The sequence below is a fragment of the Chlorocebus sabaeus genome, chromosome 21, assembly GCF_047675955.1.
Source record: "Chlorocebus sabaeus isolate Y175 chromosome 21, mChlSab1.0.hap1, whole genome shotgun sequence".
NCBI classification, from domain to species: domain Eukaryota; kingdom Metazoa; phylum Chordata; class Mammalia; order Primates; family Cercopithecidae; genus Chlorocebus; species Chlorocebus sabaeus.
In genome coordinates, this window is record NC_132924.1 from 3,725,519 (window position 1) to 3,749,611 (window position 24,093).

At 40.7% G+C, this 24,093-nt stretch overlaps 1 protein-coding gene and 1 pseudogene across 50 annotated transcripts in view; both read right to left on the minus strand.

Annotated features, from left to right (window-relative positions):
* Positions 1 to 24,093, minus strand: part of LOC140709617 (septin-14-like) — a 120,743-nt gene that overhangs the window by 78,301 nt on the left and 18,349 nt on the right. For all 50 annotated transcript variants that reach the window (XR_012090170.1, XR_012090167.1, XR_012090174.1 and 47 more), the window contains exon 3: positions 15,260 to 15,355. Coding sequence is in view for 18 of the 50 variants with exons in the window: in XM_073008757.1 (XP_072864858.1) it covers positions 15,260 to 15,355 (96 nt within the window). In the remaining 32 variants the exon portion in view is untranslated. The remainder of the gene's footprint in view (positions 1 to 15,259; positions 15,356 to 24,093) is intronic.
* On the minus strand, positions 96 to 10,692 carry LOC140709615 (borealin pseudogene; annotated as a pseudogene).

Sequence of the window (24,093 nt, forward strand, 5' to 3'; positions counted from 1 at the left end):
CTTAGAGATACCATTACTCAGAAGAACAATACATATAAAATATATATACATATATATATATAGTAGATACACAATATATACAAAAATCTCAAGGAAAGGACAATAAAAGAACTCAAAAGAATTCAACTTGAATACGACTATATTATGAAAATGGTCTTGTTGCAAAGTAATAACAAATACCACAAAGAGCCCTACTTGAGAAAACCACGTGCCTTCAAGCCTGTGGGTGAGGACTCTGGTTCTCAAATTCTTAGAACACAGCACATGATTCTCTGGGACAGAGAGGCTGGCTGCAGCACGAGGGCCTCACTGCTGACTCCATTTAACAAAGTCCATGCCCCAGGCACAGGTTAAACACAGGGAATGAGGCCACCAGGCAAATCATACCTGCCCCTGCCAACACGAGCCCCATAAAAGAGAAGTGCTTAGTGAAACCTACAGACTCGGCAGGGAACACTGGGCCATAGATAGCTTAGAGAGAATTATTCTGTGATCAATCACATAAAAAACCTAGAATCTAAGCCCTACAATTCCCTTACCCAAACTCCCACTGACTAGTGAGGTAGAAGAGTAAGACATGGAAGCTGTCTCCAGACCAGTATTTGGTCTTCAAAAAACAGAGATAAACATAAAACACTGTGTTGACCGGGCACAGTGGCTCCCACCTGTAATCCCAGCACTTCAGGAGGCCGAGACAGGCGGATCACTTGAGGTCAGGAGTTCAAGACCAGCCTGGCCAATGTGGTGAAACCTCATCTCTACTAAAAATACAAAAATTTTCCAGGTGTAGTGGCACGTGCCTGTAATCCCAGCTACTCGGGAGGCTGAGGCAGGAGAATTTCTGCCATCTGGGAAATGGTGGTTTTAGTGAGCCAAGATCATGCCACTACACTCCAGCCTCGGTAACAGATTGAGACTCCATTTCAAAAAAAGGAAAACAAACAAACAAACACTGTTTCACAAGTGGGCTTCGAAAGAACTACTGGACACAGCAGGTGAAAGATCCCAAAGTCCCATTGAGCACCTCCAACAGCAGGAGGAAGAAAGGGAGGAGGGGGAGGAGAGATGAGTGCCAGAGGGGAGACGTGCATGTTCCCTGCTGAGGTCACTGCTGCCAACTGTCCTGATCTGATGATTTGTACAGTGCCCCCCACTTTCTGGACCAGCCCTCTCATGGCCCAAAGTGCACTTCTCTGAGCCCAAACCTCCCAGTCTCAAGCATAGAGAACAGAAATGCCAGATGCAAAAGCTCTCTGGGTAGGGGTGGTGGAGGGAGTCTTCCGGAGAACACAGGGGTCTTGTGCACCACCTCGGTTGCAGGCAGGGCAGGGCAGGGCAAAGAGGATGCTGAGGTACAGCGGGCAGAAGGCAGCAGCTCAGAGGGCAGGGAGGATTCAGCTGGAGACTGACAGGATGTTTCCATGGCATGGCCCCTGCAAGCAACTGCTGGGGTCAGCTGGGATGGAGGGCTGAAGAGCACAGCCCTACCTAACTGGTGTGGGAACAGCATGTCTCCCCTTCCTGAATTCCCACAGAGGAACACGGCTCTTTGCGTTGGAACTTCACACTCAAACAACAAGCCTGAAGGGAAGAAGTCTTGCCTGGGCACAGTGACTCAAGCCTGTAATCCCAGCACTTTTGGAGGCCAAGGCAGGGGGTTACCCGAGGTCAGGAGTTCCAGACCAGCCTGCCCAACATGGTGGAACCTTGCCTCTATTAAAAATACAACGATTAGCTGGGCATGGTGGAGGGCGCCTGTAATCCCAGCTACTCAGGAGACTGAGGCAGGAGAATTGCTTGAACTCGGGAGGCAGAGGTTGCAGTGAACCAAGACCACGCCACTGCACTCCAGCCTGGGTGACGAGAGTGAAACTCTGTCCCAAGAAAAAAAAAAAAAAGTCCACCCTGTCAACTTTGACTTCTCATTTATGGTCTGTATGCTGCTGCAGATTTGGGCAAGATGGTTGGAGAGCTTCTTAACATTTCCCAAGGCCTCTGGATCTAGCTGGGTGATGCTAAGCCTCTGCAAGTCACTGGCCAATAATCACATGTGCTCTTCGCCATCCACTGGCACAGTGAGAAAGATCTCTTTGCTGTGGGCAAGAGGGATGCCATTTCCTGAGATGTTGTAAATCCACTCTCTTGTGGCAGGAGTGTGCAGGCCAGGGATCATGAAGACCCTCAAGTCAAACCTGGGTGTCAGGCCTGGAGTTGGTTTCACTATGGACACGTCTAATCGGCCCAAAGCTGGGGTAACAGTGATGGCACAGCTTGACTTTTCCCTTCTGCCTTTTCCTTGTACAGACCGAGTTCTCTTCTTGGATGGAGGACACCTTTTGACTCTTGCAGTTTGAAGATTCTTATGTTTATTTTCTTCTTCTTCCTCTTCCACTATCATTTCATCTACTTGTATCACCTTTCATGTTTTAGCAGGTTTCAGGGGTGTTTGAATAGCTTCGGTGGTTAGTTTGTCAATTTTGGTGATATTCAGGTCAGCTGTTGCTGCCTCTACCAAGCTTTGTTTCCTCCAAGGGAGAAACAATCGAGCCATTCATCTTTGCACAATGCCTCGGGGAGCTGCAGGATCTGGATGTTGTAGAGTTTATCTACCTCCTTAAAGAGGTTCTGCCTGTCTAACTCAACTTGCTTGATTCGTATTTCCACTTCACGGTCAAGTCTTTAACAAAGGAGGTAAGCTTCCACCTCCCTAAGGAGTTGGTCTTGGCTACACAACTGCTGCCCTTCCTAGGAGCCATGGTGCTCAGTGGAGGCTGTCGGAAGCAACAGATATCGGCAGGAAGGCAAACTCTTCTCCAATTTTAAATCAAGTAGTTTTACAGTTCTTTTTTTTGTTTGTTTTTGAGACGGAGTCTTGCTGTGTTGCCCAGTTGGAGTGCAGTGGTGTGATCTCGGCTCACTACAACCTCCACCTCCCAGGTTCAAGTGATTCTCCTGCCTCAGCCTCCGAAGTAGCTGGGATTATAGGCACACACCACCATGCCTGGCTAAATTTTTTTTTTTTAGATGGAGTTTTGCTCTTGTTGCCCAGGTTGGAGTACAACGGTGCGATCTCGGCGCACCGCAACCTCCGCCTCCCGGGTTCAAGCAATTCTCCTGTCTCAGCCTCCTGAGTAGTCAGGATTACAGGCATGCACCACCACCTCCAGCTAATTTTGTATTTTTAGTAGAGGCAGGGTTTCTCCATATTGGTCAGGCTGGTCTCGAACTCCCAACCTCAGGTGATCCGCCCACCTCAGCCTCCCAAAGTACTGAGATTACAGGCATAAGCCACTGCACTGAGTCTAATTTTTCTATTTTTTTTTTTTTTAGTAGAGAAGGGGTTTTGCCATGTAGGCCAGGCTGGTCTTAAACTCCTGACTTCAGGTGATCTGTCTGCCTCAGCCACCTAAAGTGCTGGGATTACAGGTGTGAGCCACCACACCCAGCATTTTTTTTTTTTTTTTTTGAGACAGAGACTCATTCTGTTGCCCAGGCTGGAGTGCAGTAGTGCAATCTCGGCTCACTGCAACGTCCACCTCCCAGGTTCAAGTGATTCTCCTGCCTCAGCCTCCTGAGTAGCTGGGATTACAGGTGCCCGCCACCACGCATGGCTAAGTTTTTGTATTTTTAGTAGAGAAGTGGTTTTGCCATGTGGGCCAGGCTGGTCTCAGGCTCCTGGCCTCAAGCTCCGAGCCTCAAGTGATCCACCTGCCTCAGCCACCCGAAATGCTGGGATTACAGGTATGTGCCACTGCGCCTGGCCAAGTTTTACTGTTCTTAGTGTGCAGATATTTTACTTCCTTGGTTAGATTTATTCTTAAGCATTTTATTTTTCAGCATTATTCCCAATAGCCAAGATATGGAAACAGTCTAAGTGCCCATCAACAAGGTACACAATAAAATACTATAAAGCTTTTAAAAAGAATGAAATCCTGTCATGTGTAAAACATGAATGAAATCGTAGGACATTATGCTAAGAGAAACAGACCAGGCACAGAAGGACAAATACTGTATAATCTCACTTACATGTGGTAACTAAAAGTCTCACAGAAATAGAGAGTAGACAGGTGGTGAGTAGAGGAAAGTGGGGAGGCAGAGGGATGGGGAAACAGAAAATATTGATCAAATGGTACAAAGTTGTAGTTAGACTGTAGGAATAAGCTTCAGTGATCTATTGCATTGCATGGTGTCCATAGTTAATACTAAGCAACTATATATTTCAAAATTGCTAAAACGGGGAGTGGGGTGGAGCAAGATGGCTGAATAGAATCCCTCATCAATCATTCCCCTACATAAACACCAAATTAAACAATTATCCATGCAAAAAAGCACCTTCGTAAGAATGAAAAATCAGGTGAGCAATCTCAGTACCTGGTTTTAATATTATATCAAGAAAAGAGGCACTGGAGATTGCAGTAAAGAGAGTCTTGCATAGCCTATACCATCTGACATTCATCCCCCAGCAGCACCATACTGAACAGAGAGAGAATCTGTGTGCTTTGGGGAGGGAGAGTGAAGTGATTATGGGACTTTGCATTGGAACTCAGTGACTGCCCTGTCACAGTGGAAAACAACACAGGGCAGAATTCTGCTAGTGCCCACAAAGGGAGCATTTTTTTTTTTTTTTTTTTTTTTTAGATGGAATCTCGCTCTTTCAACCAGGCTGGAGTGCAGTGGCGTGATCTCGGCTTACTGCAACCTCCACCTCCCAGATTCAAGTGATTCTCCTGTCTCAGCCTCCCGAGTAGCTGGGACTACAGCTGCACACCACCAAGCCCAGCTAATTTTTGTATTTTTAGTTGAGACAGGGTTTCACCACATTGGTCAGGCTGGTCTCGAACTCCTGACCTCAGGTGATCTGCCCGCCTTGGCCTCCCAAAGTGCTGGGACTGCAGGTGTGAGCCACCACTCCCGGCCAAAGGGAGCATTTAAACTAGCTCCCACTAAAGAGGAATCTCCCATGCCAGAGACAGATAGGAACTTCAGTTCCAGCTGCCTCCACCACTAGTTAATTAAAGTGCCCTGGGGTCCTGAATAAATTTGAAAGGCAGTCAGGCCACAAGGTCTGCAGTTCCTGGGCAAATCCAGGTGCTGAACTCGCTCAGAGCCACTGGAATGGGAATGCGCATGACCCAGTGAGCCATCAGTTTTGGTGGCCAAGAAGTGCTTGTATCACACCTCCCCCAACTCCAGGCAGTGCAGCTCAAAGACAGACTCCTTCCACTTGTGGGAAAGAGAAGGAAGATTAGAAGAGAACTGTGTCTTACAAATTGAGTAGCAGCTCAGCCACAGGAAAACACACCACTAAACTGATTCCTGAAGCCCCCAATTCCAGGCCCTACTTCCTGGACATTTCTAGACCCACTCTGGGACAGAAGGGAACTTGCTGCACTGAAGAGACGGACCCAGCCCGGCAGGACTCACCACCTGCTGACTAAAGAGCCCTTGAGCCTTAAACATCAGTAGTAGCAAGGCAGTAGTTGCCATGGGCCTTGGGCAAGACCTAGTAATTTGCTGGCTTCATACGTGACCCAGCACAGTACCAGCTGTGGTGTCCACAGGAGCGATGATGTCACCCTTCCCTCAACTCCAAGCAACCTAGCACAGACAGAGAGACTCCTTCAGTTTGGGAGAAAGTGAGAAAAGAGTTTGAGAGATTCTGCCTAATAGTCCAAGGAATTCTCCCAGATATTATCCAAGACCACTGAGGCAGTATGAGTCTGCTAGAGTCACAGTGTTACTGGACTTAGGGTACTCCCTAGTAAATTCCCTTTGAATACTTAGAAAACCTTCTCAAGAAGAACAGGCACAACTGAGCCCAGATGGCAAAGACTACAATAAATATCTAACTCTTCAATGCCCAGACATAGATGAACAATGACAAGCATCAAGACCATCCCAGAAAACATGACCTCACCAAATGAACCATGTAAGGCACTAATGACCAATCCCAATCACACATCTCAGGACAGAGATATGTAACCTTTCAGAGAACTCAAAATAGCTGTTTTAGAAGAGCTCAATGAAATTCAAGATAACACAGAGAAGAAATCCAGAATTATATTAGATACATTTACCAAAGAGATTAAAATAATTTTAAAAATCAAGCAGAAATAATGAAACTGAAAAATTTAATGGACATACTGAAGAATGCATCAGAGTCTCTTAACAGCAGAACTGGTCAAGCAGAAGAAAAAATTAGTGAACTTGAAGAAAGCTATTTGAAAATACAGTTAGAGGAGACAAAAGAAAAATGAGGCCGCGTGTGGTGGCTCACGCCTGTAATCCCAGCACTTTGGGAGGCCAAGGCGGGTGGATCACGAGGTCAGGAGATCAAGAACATCCTGGCTAACATGGTGAAACCCCATCTCTACTAAAAAACATACAAAAAATTAGCTGGGCATGGTGGTGGGTGCCTGTAGTCCCAGGTACTGGGGAGGCTGAGGCAGGAGAATGGCATGAACCCGGGAGGCGGAGCTTGCAGTGAGCTGAGATCTGGCTACTGCACTCCAGCCTGGGCGACAGAGCGAGACTTCGTCTCAAAAAAAAAGAAAGAAAAAGAAAAGAAAAATGAAACTAAAAATAAAGTGTGCCTGCGAGATCTAAAAATAGCCTCAAAACGGCAAATCTAAGAGTTATTGGCCTTAAAAAGGAGGCAGAGGCCGGAAGCGGTGGCTCAAGCCTGTAATCCCAGCACTTTGGGAGGCTGAGATGGGCGGATCACAAGGTCAGGAGATCGAGACCATCCTGGCTAACCCAGTGAAACCCTGATTCTACTAAAAAATACAAAAAACTAGCCAGGCGAGTTGGTGGGCGCCTGTAGTCACAGCTACTCGGGAGGCTGAGGCAGGAGAATGGCATAAACCCGGGAGGCGGAGCTTGCAGTGAGCTGAGATCTGGCCACTGCACTCCAGCCTGGGCGACAGAGTCAGACTCCATCTCAAAAAAAAAAAAAAAAAAAAAAAAGGAGGCAGAGAGAGAGAGGGATAGGAAGAGAAAGACTACTCAGAGGGATAATATCAGGGAATGTCTCAAACCTAGAGAAAAATATCAATGTTCAAGTACAAGAAGGTTATAGAACACCAAGCAGATTTAACCCATAGAAGACTACCTCAATGCATGTGATAATCAAACTCCCAAAGGTCAAGGATAAAGAAAGGATCCTAAAAGCAGCAAGAGAAAACAAACAAACAACATACGATAGAGTTTCAACGTGTCTGGCAGCACACTTTTTAGTGAAAACTTTACAGACCAGGAGAGAGTGGCATGACATATGTAAAATCCTGAAGAAGAAAACCTTTTAGTCAAGAATGGTATAACCAGCAAAAATATCCTACAAATATGAAGGAGAAATGAAGACTTTCCCAGACAAATAAAAGAAGGATTTCATTAACACCAAACTTGTCCTAAAATAAATACTAAAGAGAATTCTTATATATATATATATATACACATACACACACACACACATACACACACATACACACACATATATATATGAAACCAATTGAAGGTACAAGACTCACTAGTAATATTAGGTTGACTCAAGAGGAACTGTGGGCCAGGCATGGTGGCTCATGCTTGTAATCCCAGCACTTTGAGAGGCTGAGGCTCACGAGGTAAGGAGTTCAAGACCAGCCTGGTCAACATAGTGAAACCCCATCTCTACTCAAAATACAAAAATTAGCTGAGCGTGGTGGTGGGCACCTGTAATCCCAGCTACTTAGAAGGCTGAGGCAGGAGAAGTGCTTGAACCCAGGAGGTGGAGGTTGTAGTGAGCTGAGATCGTACCATTGCACTCCAGTCTGGCAGACAGAGCTAGACTCTGTCTTAATAAAAAAAAGAGGAACTGTGTTTTTTGCCATTACTTTTAATGCCATAACTTTTAATAGCAAAAACCGCAACTACTTTTGCACCAATCTAATAGTAAGTATACAGATACACATGGAATATTAAAATAAGCTTATTGTGGTGGGTAAAGCACTCATATCTGGAGTAGAAATACTAAAAGGTAAACCTATCAAAAATAGTAACTACAACTACTTTTCAAGACATAGACAGCATAAGATATAAATAGAAATTTTTAAAATGTTAATAAAGTGGAGGGATGAAGTTAAAGTGTAAAGTTTTTATTAGTTTTTGCTTGTTAGTTTCTTTGTTCATTTATGCAATCAGGGGTAAGTTGTAATCAGTTTAAATAATGGGTTATAAGATGTTATATATAAGCCCCATGGTAACCTCAAATCAAAAAACATACAACAGATACACAAAAAATAAAAAGCAAGAAATTAAAGCATACCATCAGAGAAAATCACCTGGACTAAAAAGAAGATAAGAAAGTAGGTAAAAAGGAAGAGAAGACCACAAACCCACCAGAAAACAAATAACAAAATGACAAGAGTAAGTCCTTACTTATCAATAATAACATTGAATGTAAATGGATTAAACTCTCCAATCAAGAGATATAGAGTGATTAGCCAGGCATGGTGGTGGGCACCTGTAATCCCAGCTACTCGGCAGGCTGAGGCAGGAGAATCGCTTGAACCGGGAAATACAGGTTGGAGGTTGCAGTGAGCTGAGATTGTGCCATTGCACTCCAGCCTGGGTGACAGAGCAAGACTCTGTCTCAAAAAAAAAAAAAAAAAAAAAAAGGAAAAAAGAAAGAAAGAAAAGACAGAGTGGCTGATTGGATTTAAAAAAAAAAAAACAAAAAAAACCAACGATCTGTTACCTACTAGAACACACTTCACCTAAAAAGACACACATAGACTAAAAATAAAGGGACGGGAAGATAATTCCATGCCAATGGAAACCAAAAAAGAAAATGTATACTTACATCAGATAAAATATATTTCAATACAAAAACTGTAAAAACAGACAAGGAAGATTCATTACTTATTGATAAAAGGATCAATTCAGCAAGAGACCATAACCACTATAAATATGTATGTACCCAACATTGGAGCACTTAGATATATGAAAGAAATATTATTACAGCTAAAGAAAGAGAAAGATTATACTACAATAATAGCTGGAGACTTCAACACTCCATTTTTGGCATTGGACAGATCATCCAGACAGAAAATCAGCAAAAAAATCAGACTTAATCTGCAGTATGGACCAAATGGACCTAAAAGATAGTTATAGGACATTTCAGACAATGGCTACAGAATGCACATTCATCTCCTCAGCATGTAGCATATTCTCAAGGATAGAGAATATGTTAGGCCACAAAACAAGTCTTAAACAATTCAAAATATGAAATCAAGTATTATCCCTGACTACAATGGAATAAAAGTATAGATCAATAACAAGAGGAACTTTGGAAACTACATAAACACATGGAAATTAAGCAATGTGTTCCTGAATGACCAGTGGGTCAATGAGGAAATAAAGAAGGTAATTTTAAAATTTATTGAAACAAATGAAAATGGAAATATAACACACCAAAATCTACGGGATACAGCAAAAGCCGTACTAAGAACAAAGTTTATAGTAACAAGTTCCTACATCAAAAAAAGTAGAAAAACATCAAATAAATAACCTAACAACGCATCTTAAAGAACTAGAAAAGAGCAAACCAACCCCAAAATTAGTATAAGAAAAGAAAGAATAAAAATCAGAGCAGAAATAAATGAAATTAAAATGAAAAAATACCAAAGATCAGTGAAATGAAAAGTTTGTTTTTTGAAAATGTAAACAAAATCTACAAACCTTTAGCCAGACTAGGGGGAAAAAAAAAGAGCAAACCCAAATAAATAAACTCAGAGATGAAGAAGGAGACATTATGGCCAGGTGCAGTGGCTCACGCCTGTAATCCCAGCACTTTGGGAGGCTGAAACAGGAGGATTGCTTGAGCCAGGGGTTTGAGACCAACCTGGGAAACACTGTGATACCCCCATCTCTAAAAATAAAAAAAAAATTTAAAAAAAAAAAAAAGAAAAAAAGGAGGCATTACAACTGATGCTGCAGAAATCCAAAGGCTCATTAGAGGCTACTATGAGCTACTATATGCCAATAAATTAAAAAACGTAGAAGAAATGGATGAATTCCTAGATGCATACAACCTATCAAGATTGAACCATGAAGAAATTCTAAACCTGAATGGACCAATAACAAGTAATGAGATCAAAACCGATATAAGAAGTAGTCTCCCAGCAAAGACAAGTCCAAGATATGATGGCTTCACTGCTGAATTTCACCAAACATTTAAAGAACTAATATTAATTCTACTCAAACTATTCTAAAACATACAGGAGGAGGGAATACATCAGAACTCATTCAACAAGGCCAGTATTACCCTGATACCAAAACCATATAAAGATACATCAAAACAAGAAAACTCCAGGCCAATATCTCTGAGGAACATTGATGAAAAACCCCTCAAAAAAAGACTAGCAAACTGAACTCAACAACACATTAAAAATCATTCATCATGACCAAGTGGCTTTATCCCAGGGATGCAATGATGCTTCAACACACAAAAATCAATCAGTATCGTACATCATATCAACAGAATGAAGGACAAAAACCATATGATCATTTTAATCGATGCTGAAAGGGCATTTGATAAAATTCAATATCCCTTCATCATAAAAAATTTCAAAAAACTGGGGATAGAAGGAACATACTTCCACATAATAAAAGCCATGTATCGCAGAACCACAGCTAGTATCATACTGAATGGCAAGAAACTTAAAGCTTTTCCTCTAAGGTCTGGAAAATGACAAGGATGTCCACTTTCATTGCTGTTATTAAACTGGAAGTCCTAGCTAGAGCAATAAGACAAGAGAAAGATATAAAGGGTATCCAAACTGGAAAGGAAGAAGTCAAATTATCCTTGTTTGCAGATGATTTGATCTCCTATTCAGAAAAACCTAAAGACTCCACCAAAAAAAAAACTATTAGAACTGATAAACAAAATTAATAGTTACAACACACAAAAATCAACCTACAAAAATCAGTAGCATTTTTATAGTAAAAGTGAACAATCTGAAAAAGAAATAAAAACTGATCCAATTTACAGTAGCTATAAATAAAATAAAATACCTAGAAATAAACATGACCAAAAAAATGAAAAATCTCTACAATGAAAACTATAAAATACTGATGCAAGAGGACACAAAACATATTCATGGATTGGAAGAATCAATAATATTGAAATGTCCATACTACCCAAAGCAATCCATAGATTAAATGTAATTCCTATCAAAATACCAATGACATTCTCCATAGAAAAAGAAAAAACAATCTTAAGATATATATAGAACAACAACAAAAAATCACTGAAAGCAATTCTGAGCAAAAATAACAATACTGGAGGAAATCACATTACCTGACTTCAAATTATACCACAAAGCTATGATAAGTGAAACAGCATGGTACCAGTATAAAAACAGACACATAGACCAATTGAACAGAATAGAGAACACAAAAATAAATCCATACAGCCACAGAGAACTCATTCTCAACAAAGGTGCCAAGCACATGCATTGGGGAAAGGATAAGCTCTTCAATAAATGGTGTTGGGAAAACTGGATATCCATATGCAGAAGAAAGAAACTAGGATTTTATCTCTCACCACATATAAAAATCATATCAAAAGGATTAAAGACTTAAATTTAAGACCCTAAACTATGAAACTACTACAAAAAACAATGGGGAAACTCTTTAGGACATTTATTGAGTAATATCCTACAAGCACAGGCAATCAAAGCAAACATAGACAAATGGGATCATCTCAAGTTAAAAACCTTCTGCAAAACAAAGGAAACAATCAACAAAGTGAAGAGATAACCTACACAATGAGAAAATATTTGCAAACAATTTATCTGACAAGAGATTAATAACCAGAATATATTTAAGAAGCTCAAACAACTCAATAGGAAAAAATCTAATAATCTGATTTAAAATGGGCAAAAGATCTGAATAGACATTTCTCCAAAGAAGACATACAAATGTCTTCTTTTGTCTTATTGACAACAGCCATTTTAACATGTGTGAAGTAACTGCTCATTGTGAGTTTTTTAAAATGCCAAACAAGCAAATGAAAAGGTTTTCAACATCACTCATTACCAGAGAAAGGCAAATAAAAACTACAATGAGATATCATCTCACCCCAGTTAAAAAAGCTTTTATCCAAAAGACAGGCAATAACAAATGCTGGTGAGGATGTGGAGAAAAAGGAATCCCTGTATACCGTTGGTTGGAATGTCAATCAGTACAGTCTCTATGGAAAACAGTACGGAGTTTCCTAAAAAAAAAAAAAAAAAAAAAAAAAATAGAACTACCACATGATCCAGCAATCCCACTAGTAGGTGTATACCCAGAAGAAAGGAAAGTAGTATATCAAAGAGATAGCTCCACTCCCATGTTTGTTACAGCACTATTCACAATAGCCAAGATTTGAAAGCAACCTAAGTATCCATCACCAGATGAATGAATAAAGTAAATGTGGTACATATACATGATGGAATACTATTCAGTCATAAAAAATAATGAGATCCTGTCATTTGCAACAACATGGATGGAACCGAGGACATTATGTTAAGTGAAATAAGCAAGACACAGGAAGACATGTCTTCACTCATTTGTGGAGCTAAAAATTAAAACAATTGAACCCATGGGGATAAAGAGTGCAATGTTAATCACCAGTAACTAGGAAAGGACTGGGAGGGAGAGAAGTGGGGATGGTACTAATATATAAATAGAATGAATAAGATCTAGTATTTGATAGCACAAAAGGGTGACTACAGTCAACAATAATTTACTGTACATTTTAGAATAACTAAGAGTATAATTGGATTGTTTGTAACACAAAGAAAGGATAAATGCTTGAGTTGACGGGTACTCTACTTACCCTCAAGTGATTACTGCACATTGAATGCCAGTATGAAATATCTCATGCACCCTATAAATATATACACCTACTATCTATCCATAAAAATTAAAAATTTAAAAACACAGGCCCAGTGTGGTGGCTCATACCTATAATCCTAGCATTTTGGGAGTCTGAGGCAGGTGGATTACCTGAGGTCAGGAGTTCGAGATTAGTCTGACCAACATGCCAAAACCCTGTTGCTATTAAAAATACAAAAAGAAAAAAAAAAAAAATCCCAGCTACTTGGGAGACTGAGGAAGGAGAACTGCTTGAACCCAGGAGGCGGAGGTTTCAGTGAGCCAAGATTACACCATTTCACTCCAGCCTGGGCAATAAGAGCTAAACTCCATCTCAAAAAAAATAAATAAAAAAATAAAAACACAACAAGTTGTTACTTCACCCATGCTAAAATGACTATTATCAATAAGACAAACAAGTGCTGGTGAGGACATGGAAAAAAGAGAACCCTTGTACACTGTTCGTGGCAATGTAAATTAGGATAGCCATTATGAAAAACAGTATGGAGTTTCTTCAAAAAATTAAAAATAAAACAACGATCATATGATCCAGCCATCTCACTACTGGATATGTTACCTCCAAAAAATGAAGTCAGTATGTCAGAGAGATACCTACACTACCGTTATTCACAAGAGCCAAGATATGGAAGCAATCTAAGTGTCCATGAATAGATGCATGAAGAAAAAACTGTGGCATACGTATGCAATGGGATACTATTCAGCCTTAAAAATCAGGAAATTCTATCATTTGCAGCAACATGGATGGAACTGGAGGACTTTACACTAAGTGAATACATCAAGCACAGAAAGACAAACAGTAAATGATCTCACTAATAGGTCAAATTTTTAAAAGTTAAACTTGTGGAAACAGAGAGTAGAATTGTGGTTATGTGAGTTAGGTAGAGGGTATGGTAGGAGAGATGTTAGTCAAAGGATACAACATTTTAGTTAGATACGAAAAAGTTAAAGAGATCTATTGTACAACATAGTGACCATGTTAATAACAACATTTTATATTCTTGAAAATTGCTAAGATAGATGTTAAGTTTTCATCACAAAAATAATTGAGATAACACATATGTTAATTAAATCAATGTAACCATTCCACAATGTATATGTATTTCAAAACAATATGTTGTACATGAAAAGTACATACAGTTTGTCAATGAAGATTAATTAATGAAAAATAATTTGTATGGCTCTCTCCTATATTTATCATGTCTAGAAAACTGACTACAATATATGGTTTATTGTGATTAATACTGTGACTAAATTTAATACATCCACATATAGTATAGTTACATATTGTATAACATAAACTAATATGTAATACAACATAATACAACAAATATTAAAACATTAAATTTTAAGTATCTTTAACAAATTTTAAAATTTCTAATATGTCAATTTACTAAAAACATCATTCGGGGCTGGGCACGGTGGCTCACGCCTTAATCCCAGCACTTTGGGAGGCTGAGGCAGGTGGATCACCTGAGATCAGGAGTTCGAGATCAGCCTAATACGGTGAAACCCTGTCTCTACTAAAAATACAAAAATTAGCCAGGTGTGGTGGCAGGCGCATGTAATCCCAGCTACTCGGAAGGCTGAGGCAGGAGAATCACTTGAACCCAGGAAGTGGAGGTTGCAGTGGGCCAAAATCGTGCCACTGCACTCCAGCCTGGGTGACAAGAGCAAAACTCTGTCTCAAAAAACAAACAAAAAAACAAAACATATCATTTGGAAACCAGTACAAGTAGAAATTTTCCATTGTCCAATAATTAGTACCACAAGTATATGAATCAGACAATAAATTACTGCTTACTACACTATTCTAACTTAGTATGATGCTAAATAATTATATAAATGTCAAAGGTATAATCTTTAGCCAAAGGTAAATTGTACTTTCTTGTTTTAAAAAGTTTATCACTCTTTTTTCTAGTGACCAGTTTAAAATGGTTTCTACATTAGGTAGTAATGAGTTTATGTAACATGTCTACACACTAGTATTTTTGCTTCCATTTTGTTTAAAGTGCTTTCCAGCATTCTCAATGTCATGATTGATACAGAGACAGATAGTATGTACATGGCGCATTGGGAGCACTAGGATAAACAAAGAGGTTCTTCCCAGACTCTGCAGATTTTGGCTTAAAGAGCTTTCAGCAAACTTCTATGAGAATGAATCATGGTCAAAGTAAGCATTAGTTTAAATAAAACAGAGTTTATGTTCCTCATTAGTAACTGTTAACTTACAGATTACCAGAGTTACCAATATTAGCCCAAGTTAAAATGTTACTTTGAGACTATGAATGACACACATATATTTAACTTAATCATTCCAAAGCCTGCCCTCTTTCATTTTTACCTTGCAAACTCCCCAAGGGTAGTGACGGCCTCTGACCATCCTTTCTGCAACTTTCACTTCATCTATACTCCCCACCACAGCAAAGGGTAACAGCACCTAGAAAACAAGAATATCAATTGAATTCTCTAGCACCAATAGAGCTCACTCTATTACTCTCACTACTGTTATAAAAATGACAGTGATGATATTGTAATAAACTTAATTAGGGATCTACCCTGTATCTCATTTTAAGACTTAACAATATGCGCCAATTAGTTTCTGTCAGCATCAGTCTCAGGCTGTGCACACAGTTGGAAACTGTCTACTGAGCAGAGCCTAAAGCAAGGTATCCTGCTGTGGGAAACACAAAGAAAAAAGATTTTTAGTAGACATCATTTTTCTCACACTATCTTTACCCTGAACCATCTTTACCCTGAATGTTGAAGAAATAACATACAAATAACTTGTAACTCTGGTATAAAGTTCAAAGACAAAAATATTAAAAATAACAACAACTATTAGAATAATTAATGGATACAAGATAAAATGTATTAATAAGCAATACTGTATATACCTCGATAAATTATGTTTGTTTTTTTGAGACAGAGTCTGGCTCTGTCACCCAGGCTGGAGTACAGTGGTGTGAGCTTGGCTCACTGTAACCTCCACCTTCCAGTTTTGAGCAATTCTCCTGCCTCAGCCTCCCTAGTAGCTGGGATTACAGGCACCTGCCACCACGCCTGGCTAATTTTTGGATTATTTAGTAGACCCTGAGTTTCACCATGTTAGCTAGGCTGGTCTTAAACTCCTGACCTCAGGTGATCTGCCCACCTTGGCCTCCCAACGTGCTGGGATTACAGGCATGAGCCACCATGCCCGGCAAAAAGAATTTTTTAAATTTTATGGTACTTAGCATTTCAATTCAGAAATCTATTTAGTGTTTCAGTTATCTTAAAATAAACGAGGTGTTTCACACACACACACAAAATAAGAAATAAAAAAAAGGATGTGTAAATAATAAGAAAAGAGAAATGGAAGAAATGGAATTAACAGTTACAGTTTAGACTCCGTGTTTCAGATCCTTTACAAAGATTTTGGCACTTACACCTCACAAAAAAAAAAAAAAAAAAAAAAAAAAAAGCCGGGCGCGGTGGCTGAAGCCTGTAAACCCAGCACTTTGGGAGGCCGAGATGGGTGGATCACGAGGTCAGGAGATGGAGACCATCCTGGCTAACACGGTGAAACCCCGTCTCTACTAAAAAATACAAAAAACTAGCCGGGCGCGGTGGCGGGCGCCTGTAGTCCCAGCTACTCGGGAGGCTGAGGCAGGAGAATGGCGTAAACCCAGGAGGTGGAGCTTGCAGTGAGCTGAGATCCGGCCACTGCACTCCAGCCTGGGCAACACAGTGAGACTCTGTCTCAAAAAAAAAAAAAAAAAAAAAAAAAAAGGCTTAATAGAGGTGTCATTGATCCCATAGCATAGATAAGTTAACAGTCTCAGGGAAGATGAGTGAATTGCGCAGGATCTCTTGGCTTTTAAGTAGAGAAGATAGGATGGAAATCTAAATCTACATACTTTCAAAATTTATCATCTTTCAGCCAGGCATGGTGGCTCATGCCTATAATCCCAGCGCTTTGACGGGCCATGGTGGGCAGATCACCTGAGGCCAGGAGATTGAGACCACCCTTGCCAACATGGTGAAACCCCATCTCTATTAAAAATAGAGAAATGAGTTGGGTGTGGTGATGGGCATGTATAATCCCAGCTACTCAGAAGGCTGAGGCAGGAGAATTGCTTGAATCCAGGAGGCAGAGGTTGCAGTGAGCTGAGATCACGCCATTGCACTCTGGCCTGAGCAACAAGAGCAAGACTCCATCTCAAAATAAATAAATAAATAAAAAGTAGTCATCTTTCACATTTTAAGCTAATATGTTAGGTATTTACTACCAAAAAATATTTATACAAATAAAGAGTTTAATCATCTTTACTACTGCCCTGACTCTAAAACCAGAGACAACACAGCATTCCGCATCCAACCCCCATCTATTTGTTTTGAGGCAAGTGCATTTGAGAGTTGGAGGCTCCCTTTTAACACTCAAGACCTACTTGTGAAACAGGGGCCCTGCCTTCGATGCAGCAAATGGAGAAGATGGGGTCCCTGACCATCCTTGCCTAGTTCATGAGGCAGTGGCTCATTATGTGGGGAAGCAATCCAAAGAACCTCAGACTGCTGCTCCTCCACAATGAGCTCTAGGTTACCAGCGGGTGCCTGAAGCTTGGGGGGGGCGGGGGGGGGTAACCTGTCATTGTTTCCACCCACAATTACAGAACACTGCCTCAGAGATTTTGCCTTGGAGGGAAACAGGCCATGAAACAGAGAAAGCCCATCCAAAAATTTAAATGTCATCCCAAGGGACCTGAACAGCCAAAAAAAAAATTGAAAAGAAAGACCAAAGTTAGAGGTCTCACACTTCTAGAATTCAAAACATATTACAAAGCTACAGTAATTAAAATAGTTTGGAAGTGGCATAAAGACAGACAGGTAGACCAATGGAATCAAATACAGATCTCAGAGTTAATCCTTCCTTACCTATTCTTCTATTGATAGACATTTGGGTTGCTTGCAGCTCTCAGCTACTGTGAATAATAACACAATTTATATGCCTTTACAAGTATCTAAGACCCTGCTTTCAATTCCTTCAGATATATACCCAGAAACAGGATTGTGAGATCATATGGTAATTTTATTTTCAATTTTGTAGAAACCACCTGTATTAGTCTGTTTTCACACTGCTGATAAACATATACCCGCAACTAAGAAGAGAAAGAGGTTTAACCGGACTTACACTTCCACATGGTTGGGGAGGCCTTAGAAGCATGGTGGGAGGTGAAAGGCACTTCTTACACAGCAGCAGCAAGAGAAAATTAGGAAGAAGCAAAAGCAGAAACCCCTGATAAACGCATCAGATCTTGTGAGACTTATTCACTATCACGAGAATAGCATGGGAAAGACCAGCCCCCATAATTCAATTACCCTCCCCTGGGTCCTCCCAAAACATGTGGAGATTCTGGGTGACATAATTCAAGTTGAGATTTGGTGGAGACACAGCCATACCACACCACCACCGTACTGTTTTTCATAGTGGTTCCACATGAGAAAAACTATAAAACTCCATTGAAAAAACCAGGGACAGGCTGGGCGCCGTGGCTCACGCCTGCAATTCCAGCACTTTAGGAGGACAAAGCAGGTGGATCACCTGAGGTCAGGAGTTCAAAACCAGCCTGGCCATCATGGTGAAACCCCATCTCTATTAAAAATACAAAAAAAAAAAAAAAAAGAAAGAAAGAAAAAGAAAGAAAACAAAAGAAAAGCTCAGGGACCATTTAAATAAATGGAGAGACATTCCATGTACATGGATAGAAAGACTCAATATTGTCAAGATGTCAATTTTCCATAACTTAACCTATGAATTCACCACAATCCCAATCAAAATTTCACCAAATTATTTTGTAAATAATAAACTAACTCCAAAATTTATATGAAAAAGCAAAAGAACTAGAATAGCCAACATAACATTGAAGAACCAAGTTGGAAGACATACTATTCAACCTCATGATTTACTACAAATCCATAGTAATCAAAACAGCATGGCATGAGCAAAATGATAGACAAACAGATCAATGGAACAGAATAGAGAGCCCAGAAATATGCCTACACAAATATAGTCAATTGATATTTGGCAAAGAAGCAATGGGAATTCAATGGAGAAATGATATTCTTTTCAACAAATGGTGCTGGAACTGGATATTCACATGCAAAAATAAGAATCTATAAACAGACGTTAGATATTTCACAAAATTAACTCAAACCAGATCATAGGCCTAAATGTAAAGCATAAAATGATAAAATTCCTGGAAGATAATGTAGAGTCCTAATTAGGGAAGGGGAGTCAGGCTGGTGGGAGCAGGGGAAATCAAAAACAGGGAAGCAGATAAGCTACAAGTCTTTCTTCATAATTCAGAACACACAGCCCGCCTGCACAAACAACGCACAATCTTCCTGTGCCTGGCTACCAGCAGACCCTCGGTTGATTAAAAAAATGGAAAGTTAGCTCACTGCACTGATAGCGGCAGGAGGCAGACAAATGCCTAGGCAGATAGGGGCAAGTCCCCAGGGAAACCCCACCTCCAAGCCAAGGACAGTTTAAACCCTGAAAGCCAAGCTACAAGTCAAATCCATGGACTGGACTGAGAAGCTGCCTCCCTGCCTGGTGCTCTTTCCTCTGACTGATCCCCACCCTTCACCTGGTTTACATACACCTACACTTCCTAATTGTTTTTTCACATTGTTGTGCCCACCTTTGGGTGGTGCCTTTGTTTTAACCTTTTTGCATACTCATAAACCAATCAGCATGTACTCCCCTGTTCTGAGCCCATAAAATCCCGGGGCTAGCCACACAAGGAGAGAAACTGCCCCCAGGTCCCCTCTCCAATGACAGCTATTCCATCACTCAATAAAATTCTTCTCTGCCTTCCTCATCCTTCAATTGTCAGGGTATCCTCATTCTTCTTGGACATGGGAAAAGAGCTCATGAACCCCCCATCTCAGGTAGAAGCTGTAACACGGCAGGCTGGGGCATGCTGGTCCAGCCACAGGCAGAGCCGCTGTGCAAGCCAGACTGGGCCAAGTGAATGGAAAGCCTCCTGTGTGGCAGGTAGCATGCCCAAGCAAGGCCCAGGTGGGTTTGTCACTGGCCAGAGGTCCCTGGCTGGCAAAATGACTGAGAATAATCTTGCATCACAACCTTGGCATTATCAGCACTACAGAAAGCCCTCTTCAGCATACAGCCTAAGAACTAGCCTATAAAATCTCAGGCAATCCTTTGTTTGCAGTCAGCTTCTTTCTTGCAAGCTGCCTATTGCTTCCCTAGCAATGTATTTTCCTACTTTCTTTAATAAGTCTACCTTCCCTACCTACAACAAGGTAAACTTTTTTTTTTTTTTGAGAGAGTCTCACTCTGTCACTCAGGCTAGAGGGCAGTGGTGCAATCTTGGCTCACTGCAACCTCTGCCTCAACAAGGTAAATTCTTTTTTTTTTTTTTTTTTTTCAGACAGAGTTTTGCTCTTGTTGCCCAGGCTGGAGTGCAATGGAGTGATCTTGGCTCACGGCAACCTCCGCCTCCCAGGTTCAAGCGATTCTCCTGCCTCAGCCTCCCAAGTAGCTGGGATTACAGGCATGTGGCACCACGCCCAGCTAATTTTGTATTTTTAGTAGAGGCAAGGTTTTAACCATGTTGGTCAGGCTAGTCTCAAACTCTCGACCTCAGGTGATCCACCCACCTTGGCCTCCCAAAGTGCTGGGATTACAGGCATGAGCCACCAAACCCAACCGATAAATTCTTTTATGCCTACACCACCAGTCCACAGGGTCATCATTCCCTTGCAACAGATAACATAAAAGGAAATGTAGGTGACTTTGGGTTTAGCAATGACTTCATCGATATAATACCAAAAACATCATCGATGAATGGAAAGAATTGATGAGTTGGACCTCATTAAAACTAAAACTTCTGCTAGCAAAAGACACTGTTAAAGATAACAAGATAAGCCACCGACTGAGAGAAAATCTTTACACAACACACACTTCAAGAAGCACTGATGTCCAAAATATACAAAGAACTCTTAAAACTCAACAACAAGAAAATGAACAACCCAATTAAGAATGGGCACAGGCCCAGCACTTTGGGAGGCCGAGACGGGCGGATCACAAGGTCAGGAGATCGAGACCATCCTGGCTATTACGGTGAAACCCCGTCTCTACTAAAAAATACAAAAAAAACTAGCTGGGCGAGGTGGCGGGCGCCTGTAGTCCCAGCTACTTGGGAGGCTGAGGCAGGAGAATGGCGTGAACCCGGGAGGCGGAGCTTGCAGTGAGCTGAGATCTGGCCACTGCACTCCAGCCTGGGCGGCAGAGCGAGACTCCGTCTCAAAAAAAAAAAAAAAAAAGAATGGGCACAGGATCCAAATAGCCACGTCAACAGAAAAGATATTCAGATAACAAACCAGCATGTAAAAAAGATGATCAACAACATATATCCTCAAGGAATTGCAAATTAAAATACATGATACTACACATTTATTAAATTTCCACCCACTGAATCTAAAATAAGAGTTAAAAAAATTTTTAGGTCAGGCACAGTGGCTCGCCCCTGTAATCCCAGCACTTTGGAAGGCTGAGGTGGGTGGATCACCCAAGGTCAGGAGTTTGAGACCAGTCTGACCAACATGGTGAAACCCCATCTCTACTAAAAACACACAAAAAGTAGCCAGCTGTGGTGGTGCACACCTGTAATCTTCAGCCTGGGTGACAAGAATGAGACTCTATCTCAAAAACAAACAAAAAAATTTTTTTAATTTCCAAAATCCAAAACACTGACAACACCAAATCCTGGGAAAGATAGAGAACAGCAGGAACTATCGCTCATTGCCTGTGGGAATGCAAAATGGCATAGCCACACTGTAAGACTGTTTGGCAGTTTCTTTCAAAACTAAATGTACTTTTACCGTATGATCCATAAGTACACTCATCAGTATTTATCCAAATAAGTTGAAAACTTGCATCCGTACAAAAGCCTGCACACAAATGTTTATAGCAACTTTATTCATAATTGCTAAAGCTTGAAAGCATCCAAGATGTTCTTCAATCGGTGAGTCAATAAACAATCTGTGGCATACCTAAACATGAAATATTATTCAATAATAACAAGAAATCAGCTACCAAGCCACCAAAAAAGACACAGAGAAACCTTAAATACATATTTCTAAGTAGAGTGAAGCCAATCCGAAAGTTCTACATGAACTATGACTCCAACTATATGATATTCCCAAAATGGAAAATTATGAAGAGTAAAAAGATCAATAGTTGCCAAGGGTAAAGGGAAGAGAAGGAGACAGAAATGAATACGTCAAGTACAGGTGATATTTAGGGCAGTGAAACTATGGTGAATGTTACTGTACTATGGGATAGAGGTCACTAGACATCTGTTCAAACCCATACAATGTTCAACACAGTGAAGAATTGTCAGATACGAACTTTAGTTTACAACTTACCAATATTGCCTCATCAAGTGTAACAAATACACCACACTTAAGGCAGGATGTTAATAATAGAAGAAAATCAAGGGAGAGCCTTAAGATGTCTCTGTTCTTTCTGCTCCATTTTTCTACAAACATAAAACTACTCGAAAAAAACTAGTCTTTTACATTTAAAAAGAAGGATGGGGCCGGGCATGTGGCTCACACTTGTAATCTCAGCCCTTTGGGAGGCCAAGGCAGGTGGATCATTTGAGGTCAGGAGTTTGAGACCAGTTTGGCCAAAGTGGTGAGACCCTGTCTCTACTAAAAATACAAAAATTAGCCAGCCATGGTGGCAGGTGCCTGTAATCCCAGCTACTCAGGAAGCTGAGGCAGGAGAATTGCTTGAACCCAGGAGGCGGAGGTTGCAGTGAGCCAAGATCATGCCATTGCACTCCAGCCTGGGCAACAGAGTGAGACTTCATCTCAAAAAAAAAAAAAAAAAAAAAAAAAAAGGATGAAGGTTGGGGTAAAATAAAATTATAAGGAGACTCCAATAAAGGCTAAATTGTAGTCCAATTCGTTTGCAAGAGAGAAACAAACAATAAGAAAGCTGGGAGGAGGCATCCTGGGGTTGCAACAAATGTCAAACACTGACCTCAGAAATCATTCCTTAAAAGGAGACATAATTTGATAGAATTCATTTACAGAACATTATCTTTAACAGGGCAGTGCTGCAAACAACTGAGCAATCAGCTGGCAATTAGTGGAGCTTATCAGCTGGGTATGATCATGTGAAAAGAGAGAGGGCAACCAAAATCACTTCACTCAGTGTGGCTATGGGCCTGCCTAAAACTACACCTTAATAAGGAGCAACATCAGAGGCTTAACATTGTAGGAGGAGAAACAGACTTTACTCAAACAATTCCGCCAGTTACTGAACAAATACATAACAATAACAAGCTCTAGGGGAGGAGATAGAACTCGCATCCCAAGTTGTTACAATGCAGTATCTAAAATACCCCATTTGTAACAAAATATTACATGGAATGTATAAAATAAAATATACCCCTAAAAAAAGAAACAAAGTTGTCAACAGAAACTGGTTGTGAGACTGTTCAGATATTGGATTTATTAAAAAAATATTTTATTTCCAATAGTCATTATAATTAGGTCCACAGATCTAAGAGAAACCAAGATTAAAGAATTAAAGGAGAGTGACACCTGCAAGATAAGAGACTAGGAGATCCCACTTCTTATCCCCCGAGAAAATACTAATTTGGCAAGCATCTATAGACAAAAGTGCCATTGCGGGAGCTTTGGGATCCAGATAGCAGATTATGATATTCTAGTATATCTGAAGACCAAGGAAAGCCCCTTTAAGAAGACAGACTCACACCTTAGTAGGAAATACATTAAGGGCAGACTCAGCAGACCTATAAGCATCCGCATTTCTCTGTGGACTTGGCTTCAACCGCACACGCCCGAAGCACTGAAGCTCCTTGTCCAAAGTCCTTCCATGAGCTTCACCCACATACAGACTGACTGCAGAACTCACAGAAGACCAGGACCCGATCCATCCCACATGACCATGGTCCCTAAGGTAGTTACACCAGTTGGGAGCCTAAGATGAGAGTGTCTTTACCTAATAAAACAAGTCTGTAAAGATGAGAAGACAAGATTGCTCCTTTAAATAAGCAAAGACCAATGCAAGACTATGAAGATCATGAGGAAGAAGTCAAACATGACCCCACAAAAACAAAAAGAGAAAAAAATCGC